The sequence below is a fragment of the Amphiura filiformis genome, chromosome 2 (genome assembly GCF_039555335.1).
Source record: "Amphiura filiformis chromosome 2, Afil_fr2py, whole genome shotgun sequence".
In the NCBI taxonomy this organism is placed as follows: domain Eukaryota; kingdom Metazoa; phylum Echinodermata; class Ophiuroidea; order Amphilepidida; family Amphiuridae; genus Amphiura; species Amphiura filiformis.
In genome coordinates, this window is record NC_092629.1 from 6,351,629 (window position 1) to 6,363,512 (window position 11,884).

The 11,884-nt window shown below is 38.1% G+C and overlaps 1 protein-coding gene across 2 annotated transcripts in view; it reads right to left on the minus strand.

Annotated features, from left to right (window-relative positions):
• The window catches only part of LOC140145819 (exocyst complex component 5-like), a 53,481-nt gene that overhangs the window by 11,273 nt on the left and 30,324 nt on the right, over window positions 1-11,884 (minus strand). The window contains exons 12-15 of one of the 2 annotated variants that reach the window (XM_072167497.1): window positions 10,124-10,186; window positions 8,108-8,273; window positions 5,707-5,936; window positions 3,547-3,633 (exon numbers count right to left, since the gene is read on the minus strand). In XM_072167497.1, the coding sequence (XP_072023598.1) occupies window positions 3,547-3,633; window positions 5,707-5,936; window positions 8,108-8,273; window positions 10,124-10,186 (546 nt within the window). The remainder of the gene's footprint in view (window positions 1-3,546; window positions 3,634-5,706; window positions 5,937-8,107; window positions 8,274-10,123; window positions 10,187-11,884) is intronic. The other variant, XM_072167499.1, reaches the window with a different exon arrangement.

The window sequence follows — 11,884 nt, forward strand, 5'->3', positions numbered from 1 at the left end:
TGATTTTTTCACAATTTGGGTTTGTTGTGAATTTGTGATGTTATTGATGTCTAAAATATTGTCTGATAGTTTCAGACCGGAATATAACTGGTATCTTGTATATTTTGAGACATTTTTCAAGGTAATTCCTACTCAATTTCCAATTTTATAATACCATAACTTACGAACTCAATATCTTCGCCTAGGAATGTCTGATTTCATTGCGGAAAACAGCGTTATATCTCTATATTTAAGATATGTAAAAACCTCTCCTAAAACCAAAAGTGTCTCCTTTTGACATGACATGTCACAAATACACAAGGGGAAAGAAATAGTAGATGTGCTTTAAGAATTGGTTGCCTTTGCAACCTTAGCTTTAGCTAGAGACCCAACCGGCAGTCATATGGAAGGCCTGTCATGAGAATGGATGGCCTACAAAATGCTAAAGCCGTCTACGAGGCTGTTAAAATAAAAGCCTTTTGCGATATACAATCATGTTGAATGTTACAAACCACTGTTAGGAGCCTCTAAATGTCTATAAAAAGGTTACAAACCACTGTCTATAAAAAGCAGGGTTCGCAGGTTTTTGCCGCAGGTGGAAAAAAACGCGGTTTTAACCACTTGGCAAAAACAGTTTTTGCCGGCAAAAATGGCAAAAACTAAGAAAGTGATTTATAATTCAATTTTTTCATCTCAAAACAAATTATTAAGTTACAAAAATAAGTTCCCGAGTGTAACAAGGCCAGATTTTGTAATTATAGCAATATATTAAGAAATTAAAGGCATGCGTTTTCATTGCTCAAGTGCATTTAATCGAAATGTGGCATGTATCAAATTCAAAACTTTTTCATTTTAAAGACTTGATGAGACAAAAAATATGTTAAATGATTCGTTAAAATATGTGTGTTACTGTTTATGAGCTTTCTGTGTCACTTTTTAATATTTGAGTGACTATATGCGAGTTTTTGCCAGTTTTTGCCATTTTTGCCGGTTTAAACCAGGCAAAAACTGGCAAAAACAGTTTTTGCCAGGTTTTTGCCACTTTGCCGGCAAAAACAGGTTTTTGCCGGCAAAAACCGAACCCTGATAAAAAGGTACTTTATGATGTGTTTTCGCAAGTAAGACCTTCAATGGGTGTCATTTTGTTTTAGCTTGTTTACTTCCTGGTTTGGTGAATAGCTGGATTTTGGCCGTTGGTGGCGCTCTCCCAAAATCCCAGACTAGGTTGGACGCCCTACTTTCAAATCCTGGCTAACGCCCAGTTTGCTACACTTGGTACAACTTAAATGGTTTTTTTTTCACTATAAGTCACTTGATGCATGTGTTTATATTTGGTACCCATCTCGTTGGTTTCAGATCAAATCTTCAACTTCCTCCAGGGAGTTTATTTTGCTGTGTGTGTCTAATGCACAGGAGTAGGCACATTTTAAATAAATATTATCGAAAAGAATCATTATCTGATGAAAAAATGGCTAAGATTGCTGTGCTGCATGGTGTTCATGAATGATAACGAAAAAAATTGAGTAGGAAAAAAAAAAAAGCGAGTTATGATAACTTCCTCCAGGGAGTTTATTTTGTTATGTGTGTCTAATGCACAGGAGCAGACAAATTTTAAATAAACATTATTGTAAAGAATCATTTTCTGATGAAAAAATGACTAAGATTGCTGTGCAATTTGAGTAGGCTTGTAAAAAAAGTGAGTGATGATCTGAAACATGCACAAATATTTTTCCAAATTTTTGAGTTGTATTAATATGAGAGGCAAAACTATGTAAACATGAATTTCTGGTTGTAGTTACCACAATTCACAACGTTTAGGCGAATTAGTTTGATTTTTCGAACGACCATCGATGCTTGGCCGGTCTTTATTATTTATGAAATCAATTCATTGACTATTGTTAATTGTAATAACATATATGAATCATTGCCTCTATCGATATCGTCCAATATAAATTTAGCATAAATTCTGATTAATTGATAGTTTGTTAATAACAAACATTGAAGCAGCATCATCGGCCGATACACAGATCAAACAAATTTAGTTCTGGTGCTAAAAGAAAACACATCCCCTGGGTGCAAAATTTTACTGGGGTAATGAGTAACTTATGAGCTTTCTTCACAATCTCAGTTTTGATGATAAAAAATGTGAGGGGGATGAGGCTGTCGATCTAGTCACACATCTTAAACTTCCAATATTTAGTGAGTAATCACCTAGGTTTCATTATCATTGAGATATAGGACTTTTTATTTTGTCGGAGAAGAGCAGGTAAGGTAACTACTTGATTACATTTGTAGCTGTTCATACCACATACTCTGAAAATTTCAGAAAAATACCATCGGTCATTTTTTTTTAAATTGCATTTTTGTTTCAAACATTGAAGCTTTAGCTATAGCGCCCTCAACGGACACTCTCCCCATAGAACTACATGTAAAGACCAGTTACAGAAAAACTGCCCTAAAATAAAAACGGCCGATTCAAATTTTGTATGTGATGTAGATTTAACATCTGGAATGTAAAACAAAAAAGAGGTGTCGTTGCTGATCTTCTAGATTCATTTATAAAATGGCGGCCCCAGACCAAGGTGATGTCACTTGGAATAAACTGGCTTAATGTTTGCTCCTACTATTAGTAAAGTTATAATCAAAGACAGAATTAAAAAGACTAGTTTATGTCTGAAGTCACTGTGATTCAAACTGCCCACGACCCTTGATTGGTTATTCTTAGCCAGTGGCTGTGGTTTAACTTGTAAGCGCTGAATTTCATTGGTTTCTGCATGTCGTCTATCACACGGTAGACGGCAGGAGCCGAGTCATTGCGGAACATGATTGTCAAGGCAAGTATAAAGCACATTCTAGAGTGTAATATGTGAACAAGATCGCAATATGTGCAACTAAAACGGTAAACAAGTTTCTTTCATTTCAGAAAAAGGGGAGTTCTTCTGACAGTAACTTAGCAAAATAAAAGAGCATATAACATAATATATATTTAACTAAGAATGAGAATAAACGTTATGAATTTTTGTTTTTACTGTCCTCTACCATGTGATAGACGACAGGCAGGTCCAATATTTTATCGTAGTGGATATTGTCTGCAAAATATTGGACCTGCCTGTCATCTGTCACACAGTGGAGGAGAGTAAAAACAAAAATTCATATCGTTTATTCTCTAAGTAGCACATAAAAGGAAGATTGATTCGTCTGGTGCTTTCATCGGAGAAAAGGAATCGCAGAACATGATGAAAAATAATGGTACTTTTACCTGGCAAAAAGCAACTTTTCTAGGTATTGTTGACATGGTGCTTTCAGGAAAGAAAGTTTTCTATTACTAAGACTTTTGGGATGATTTGTATGTTTGAAGCTGCAAAATTAACCATAAGGCCCGCTGTTTTAACCGCCGTGTTCAGAAACTCAATCATCACGACACTCGTAATCAAACCCGAGTTGATTGACAGATGATGTCAGATGCAAACTAGTCTTTTAAATTCTGTCTTCGATTATAGTAATGTTAGTATGTATATATAGAGAGTGACATTTCTAATTGACTTCTAACTCAAGTTTCTTACTCACTTGTCTAAACCAACTTCTACTTTTGCTTCCATTTGTTCCATGAGGTTCTTTTTCTTCATCACACATTCACTATGTACTGGCGATGCACTGAAAGAAAAGAAACAGAGAACCATCATAATTCAAGGGAATTATCTAAAATTAAACTTCAACACTACTTGTTTATTTCTCCTACCTGGAGAAGCTTAATTCCTCATCAAGAAGCTTCCTCATCATCAGCCGATGTTGTTAGCTCTGGTGTTTCTTGGAAACGGCTAGAGATAGACCAACCTGATCAGATAATGCCATGGTAGGTGTCACTGACACAAATCATGATCAAACTCAGCAAGTCCCTGGACAAGAATTTTCCAAACTTTGGTGATGGCACCTAGTGTGACATCATCTGATCATTTAAATCTACACCCCCTGTGTGAAAGATAAATGTCATGTGTGGTGTATGGAATTCAACTGGAATAGCCCAATAAGAAAGACCTGGGACAGGAATTTTCCCAACTTTGGTAACATCAACTAGTCTGATGTCATTTGATCATTTGAAATCTACATACCCTGTATGGAAGATTAAGGTCATGTATTCCATAGGGTGTATGGATTTCAATTGGGATAGCCCAATATTAGTTATTAGTTGCAGTCCACTTTGGTGGTCTGACATGTAGGACCCTTACTCCTACATTTAACCCTTATTTCGCAGGCATGATTTGATTGGAAGTGCCCTCCATTTTTGCCTAGTCCATTCTAAGGAAAGCCATATATTCTCCTCCATGGCCAACATGTCCATCACTCTCATAATTCAATATCTTTTGCAAACCAGATATTTTACCTTTGGAAACCTCAAAATTATCTTTTGTTCGCTTGTTTTTTTAAAAATTTTGTAGGCGATTACAGCTACTCAAGCTATTTGTGCCATTAGGCCTAAAAAAAAATTGTAACCCGACCGACCCTAAAAATAGGCCCGACCCTAGACATTTTTTCTTATTTTTTGCAAAAATGTTTTAAATTGTTAAAAAAAATTCAAATTAAAAAAAAAAAAATTCAAAGCCTTTACAGGCATGAGAATGATCATCCATGAAAAACCCTGGAAAGTTTGAAAAAGCCTGAAAAAGCATGTGAAATGAGGCTAAAAAGGCCAAAAACGGGCTGAAATTAAAAGAAAGTGCGGAATTTGGACTACAAAAAAGCTGGAAATCCTGCAAAAGCGGGAAAATTCTCATGCCTACCTTTATCATACGCAATTTACAGCTTAAAATTTGTGTATAAAAAAAATAATAATAAAAACAAATATTGCTGACCGACCTACCCTAATCTTTTTTTTTTATATTACGCTAATCAAACAAAATTTTTAGGCCCTATCTATACTTGTTGTATCTTCAATCATATTCAATAAAGAAATTCATTAGGTTTCACTGCCTAAAAAGAATTGATCACAACTTAAGAGGTTAGTATTTATCCAAGTTGACCATATCGCCAGTCTGTCATTATAACTAGACTCAGTATATGACACAAATGGGTCAATGAGTTAAAATGACCTTGTATGGTGTTTATAGTCCCCAGGAAGTGAGTTTTGCTGGAGGCAATCTGTGGTTAAATGTTGCTAACTCACTACAGATGTTTTACCATCGAATCGGTTGAAAAAGGAGGTGAGACATGATAAATTCTGTTCAGGCAGTGGAACCTAATATAGTCCAAAACTTTACAATCAAGGAAGAAAGTCCAGTTTTAGAAACAGAAGGAAACCAGAGGACCCAGAGAAAACTTGCGGCATCAGGTATATACTGGAACCGAATGCACATAAATTTATTGGGAATGGCTGGGCTCAGTGGAGCAAAGCCAGGACAGAACAGTCTCCCCTTAGACATACCTCATAGAAGATATCTTACCCTTCCCAGAATCCTTTGCAACATGAAACATGTACATCGCTTTATTACTCCAAATGGCACTCCCATTACTTTGTACAGGTTCCCTTTGTTTTCATTTTGAGAATGGACTGGCTAAATATGGGTCAAGTCAAGAAATAAACACATTTTGCCAGATATGGATGTGCTCTGTTCATTGCGGTACATTTCATCACTAGTGACCCATGTTGCACTGTAGATAGCAAATCAGTGCAGAAAATATAATTAGGAATAATGCATTATGGGAAGTGTATGATATCTTCTCTAGACATACCTTATAAGTGGCACTAATACATCACTGAACTGTTTCTCCAATAAATGAAATATAGCATTAGCCTGACTGGAGATATCAAAGAAATACGTCTGTGGTTGCACCTTGGGTTCGTGAGAGGCTATGCCTTGTAGGCCGGTCTCCAATGCGTAGTCAATATGTTCTGAGCATAGGTAATCGACTAATGTGTCAAAGATAATAGCTGCATTCTCCGCTTGGTTGGATTGCGAGAGCTGAAAGGAAGAGTACACAAGATGCAAATGAATAGAGAAGAGTGTGTCAATAAACTGAGTGAAATGCGATGCCTTGTATCCCGGTCTCCAATGCATAATCGATATGTTCTGAGCATAGGTAATTGACTAACCCTAACAGAACTAGGACTCACTAAAGCTCACTATTAAAACCGCTCTGCGTGCATGCATTCCACGGGACTTGATGACGCAATCAGACCAAGTCATATATACCCAGGGAATCGTTGGCCGGGCCAACGTCGCCTGTGTAGCTACATGCTGGGGATCTTCTGCGTGGCATGCGAGGGGTCCGAGGTTGAATCCCGGGTGCCAAGTGACTTTCTTCTTCATCTTCTCTCCTTTTCGTTCCTTCTTTCCCTTCCGATAGCCAAAAAACCACGGGTAGAGTTAGGGTTAGTGACCATGCATATTTTCCCTATATGCCTTCTTAACCCTAACAGAACTAGGACTCACTAAAGCTCACTATTAAAACCGCTCTGCGTGCATGCATTCCACGGGACTTGATGACTTAATCAGACCAAGTCATATATACCCAGGGAATCGCTGGTCGGGCCAACGCCACCTGTGTAGCTACATGCTGGGGATCTTCTGCGTGGCATGCGAGGGGTCCGAGGTTGAATCCGGGGTGCCAAGTGACTTTCCGATAGCCAAAAAACCACGGGTAGGGTTAGGGCTAACATGTCAAAGATAATAGCTGCATTCTCGGCTTGGTTGGATTGCGAGAACTGAAAAAAATATTACCCAAGATGCAAATGATTGAATGTCAAAAATATCAATTAATTTGCCATAAAATTTGACATTCCACATACCGGTATTCAGAATGCAATTTGGTGTGTCTGATGTGCTCCACGATCTCACAAAAAAACCTGTGCAAATGTCGCTATCCGAGCCCTAAAAGCTTGTTTAAATACATACACAGTTGAAGGGACACATCTACTAAGTCATATTATCCTTACCAATTGACATCTATTAAAGGGTTGATCAGATTTGTGCAGATGATTCAATCCTGAGACAGGAATGTTTCTCCCATAGACTAATACAGAATATTCTTATTCAATGGGTGCGTCTTGTAAAGAATTCAAGTAATTTGATTGGTTTTCTGGTGTATAATATCTCACAATAGTTGATAGTGATATTAGTCAGGCGCGCCGCCACATAGCAACGGCGGCACGCTTGTTGCTCCTCAATGATCGCGCGATCATGCGTTCAGCGTAATACACGGCGAGAACTAAGAACGCGATTCGGGCGGCTTAGATGTTCGTGATGGTTTCGTTCATTTAAAACAACGGGATGTCCTCACAAAAGTAACTTTATTTTTTTCTGAAAAAGGGCAGTTTTTCTCGCAAAAATTACATTAAAACTGAATAAGAATGAGTAGTGGATGCCGGCTGCGCCGGCATCCACTACTCAAAATATTGGCCAGCCCATCCATTATGACACGATATTGGATAGGCAAAAGACAAAATCCTATCATTTATTCTCTAACTCACCAACAGGCAAAGTCCCAGCATCACCCATTAATGAGGGCCAATCGTTCCACGAACTGCGACATAACACAAAACCTTATCATGAAGGTACTCAATGCTGGCGTGATTTGTTTGACATGCATAATCGAACGACCAGCCTTCATGAATAGGTCAGAATTCACAGCATACAAAGCAAAGGGACTTTGGCTGTTGGTGAATAGTTTGTGGTTTCTACACATAGTTCACTAGAGGCGATGATGGACCAATGTTGATGTTTCCCTTTTTACTAATTGATATCAATAAAAACTTTTTTTATAATGAATGCAGATAAAGGGACATACCGTATTTCCTTGAATAGTCGCCCCCGGGGGTGTTGCATTTTCCAAAAGGGGGGCGTTTTTATTTGAGGCCAATTTTAGAACGATTATTCCCGTAAGCTAAACCTCACGCTGAAATGAAGAACTATGAACTTAGGAACAATGACTTTCAGTTCACTTCCGGGTTTACGACCAGATTTTTGTCAATTACCGCTGCCATTAGCGAACATGTGTGGACCTTGGTAAGCTACTACACAAGATAACATGGAAATATCAGCATTTTTGAAACATATTGGTTGAGGGGCGTTTAATTGAAGGGGGTGACTATTCGAGGAAATACGGTATCTATACTAAGTCCTATTATCCTTACCAATTGGCATCTATTAAAGGCTTGTTTAGATTCGTGCAGTAGATTCAATGCGATCTCTTGAGACAGGAATGTTTCTCCGCCATAATCAACTAGAGGCGCTGATGGACCGATGTTGATGTTTCCTTTCTGTTGTATGGTTCTTAGTTTGTTCTGTAGATCATGTAAGCTACATGTACAAAAGTATGGATATTGACCATAATTAGAATATTTTACTCATACACTAGGATCCACAACATGCTCATCTATCAAGGCACAGTTCTTTAACTCCAATACATTTGCACATTCATTGAATGACCTTTGACAATTTGGGTACAAAACTCATACTCTGCAACTTGAGGTCAAATTTTGCACCATGATTGTTTAATTGAGGTTATTGAACTATGCCATTGGGATGAGGCCATTGTGGTTCATAGTGGAAACAGTACTGCCAATGGGCTATTCCAGTTGAAATACATATACCCCTTATGGAAAACAGACCGTAATCACCCACACAGGGGGTGTGAGTTTCAAATGGAGTTACATGAATGGATGACTCTATTTGAAATCTACACCCCCTGTGTGGGGGAGATTAAGGTCATGTTTTCCATATAGGGGTGTACGGGTTACAATTGCAAAAGCCCAATTAGCAAAAGTTGTGCATGATCAAAATTTGCCCCAAACTAAACTAGTATTGATGGGCAGATAAACAACTATCCCATGTGTCATTGGCCCCTGAACATGTTTAAAGCAAAAACCTCCTATGTAACCTCTGGGCTGTTTTGATTTAAACATGTTCAAGGGCCACAAGTACATAGGAAGTTTTTCCTGCCAAACGATGATAGACTACTGTAAAAGTGGACATTTTCATGGCATTAATTTTTTGCGCTTTGCCAATTTTGAACTGTTTCCCTTCTTTTTAAATTTGCTACATTCCTTACATTGACCTATACATAACAGGAATATATTCATGCATTGTTATTTTTGCTGTAGCAGCTTTGAATATAAAAAGCCTGAAAATAAATGTAGCGCTAACATTGGACTATTCCAGTTGAAATCCATACACCCCCTATGGAAGACATAACCACAAAGGAGCTATAGATTTTAAATGGAATCACCAATTCCCATTTTAAATTCACACTCCTTTTGTGGAAGATTAACCCTACTGTGTGCCCATGTTTTTTTTTTTCTATCGGAAGGGGAAGGACAAATGAAAAAGGAGAGATGAACAAAGAAGTCACTTGGTACCCCTGGGATTCGAACCTCACGACACCTTGCATGCCACACAGAAGATCACCAACCTGTAGCCAGTGGGGTGTCACTGGCCCGGCCAGCGATTCCCTAGGTATATATGACTTGAGCTGATTGCGTCCTTGCAAAAGATTTCAGCCCGAATCGCAGGTCAAATAATCGGAAAGTCGCCCAATTTTTCTCTTTACCGTTGGTTTCTATGGGACAAGAAACTATCGGAAGTCGCTGGAAAAATCTCCAAAAGTTGCCCAATTGGGCTACCAAATCACGGGTTTGGCAACCCTGTGCCCAGTTGTGTTCATAGTGAGCTTTTTAGTGAGTTCTGGTAGTGTTAGAGTTAAGGTCATATCTTCCTAGAGGGTTTGTGGATTTCAACTGGAATGTCCCAATTTTTTACCTTTACAGTATTAAACTTAGGATCATGTTTCTCTGACTTCGTCAGGACAAAATACCTTAGAATGAGACACGTAGGCCACCCCTTGCTTACTGTCACCTTGCTGACAAGGAGCAGTCTTTAGTAAATGGCTCATTTTGGACCCATCAGTAGGCAATAGGCAGCATACATGTCTCATTCTTAGGTATTTTGTCCTGAAGAAGTCAGAGCTACTCCTGACGAAAGCTTGGCAGTTCCAAACTTGTCCGACGGTGAATTCACTAAAAAATTCACTAATTGTTATGAACTCCCATCGTAAAAGCCTATCCCACAATTAAACACATAAACATAAAACATGGAATCACATACAATACAGGTACACCCACCCAAACCTAGACCCCTACATACATACATACACATATGAAGTACGGTGTGCTGATCTATAAATGGCCACAGACACAGCAGTAACACTAGAGAAACTACAAGCGATAGAAACAAACAACAATTAAACAAATTCACATAATATGCCCGCATATATGAAGTACAAATAGTGCAAAACTGTATTCGAAACAGATAAAAATACTAGCTTGCGTCCAATGTCACATACCATATTGTCTGTAATAAACGCTCCCCCTCTAATACACGCCCCCTTCAATTTGTCAATGAAAAGTTGACAAAAATGTAAACATTTCCATGCCATATTGTGTGAGTAAGCTTACATCAGTCATGTCAGCGATGATCGCTAAATTGCTTGGACAAAACCTATTATGACTCAAACTTCCATCCATTTCATTGCCTAATAATTATTCACTAATTTCATCAGATTCTTGCTTGATGATGCACTTACGGGTGTAATCTTGCTGTATTTACCACAAAAGTATCATTTTCTGTGGGTGCCGCCATCAGTAGTAGTATTAAGTAGTCATAAACCCCTCCTTTCTACAGGAGCACCATCAGGAAATTGAACCCAATTTTTTAATTTTTTCACTGACAATTCACTTCTAATAAACGCCCCCATTTGGAAAAATGCAACGCCACTGGGGCGTTTATTACAGACAATACAGTACATACATAAGAGGTACGATATGCTGATCTATATATGGCCACAGACACAGTAGAAACACTAGAGAAACTACAAGCAATAGAAACAATACACAGATATGAAGTACAAATATTGCAGAACTGTATTCGGAGCAAGAGATAGAAAATACTAATTTGCGTCTGACTTCAACTGTCAATCAAACTCAGAAATGATTTGTTTACAAGTTATTGTGATGATTGAAATTTTTGAATACTGTGGTAAAACAGTGTGTCTTAATGCAAATTTTGTACCTTAAAACATAAAAACCATCTCAAAACTTGGGTCTTAGTATTAGTAATAGGAAACTTTCGTTTATGAAGACACCATGTCAACAATTCTTTGAAAAGTTGTTTTTGCTTGTAAAAGTACCATAATTTTTCGCCATTTTTTGTTTCCAATGAAGGTACCAGCTGAATCAACGTTCCTCTTTGCGCTACTAGAACCAATCAAGGGTTGTGGGGAGTTTTGGTTGACAGTGACATCCGATGCAAACTAGTCTTTTTAATTCACTCTCTGATTATATGAAGAATTTTGAAGATCATTAAAGGGCCACTTAGTGTTCCACAGCCTCAACCCCCAAGTTAGTCCAAAAAGATGAGATTTTTATACCATCAGAGACCTAGGACTTCACCATATTTGTGTACAGAACCAATGTAAGTTTGAGCTCAGGGGTATCGCTAACTTGCGCCATGGGGTCATAGGCGCATTGTTTTAGCTTTGGGCGCACAAAATTACCATTTTGAGGTTGCTAAAGGGTCATTTTCACCCTTTATTTCTATTGTTTTGGATCCATAGCTTCACAAAATTCAAAATTTTTGACCCCTTGTTTGAAAACCTAGCGCTGTTTGAGCTGTTGACAGGCCAAAATTACACAGTGGCTTTTGGGATATTGTAACTAATACATGCAATTTTTCGTACCGTAGTACATGCAATTATGCATAACTCGCAATTTCAATGTCAGACCCAACTGACATCATGTTGGAAAAAGATATAGGATTTTAGAATCACAAAGTACCCCTTTAACTGCATTCTACTACCTCCAATGCGCATTATTCAAAACTGTGCACCGTGATTTGTCCGAACGTGTCCGTGCAGG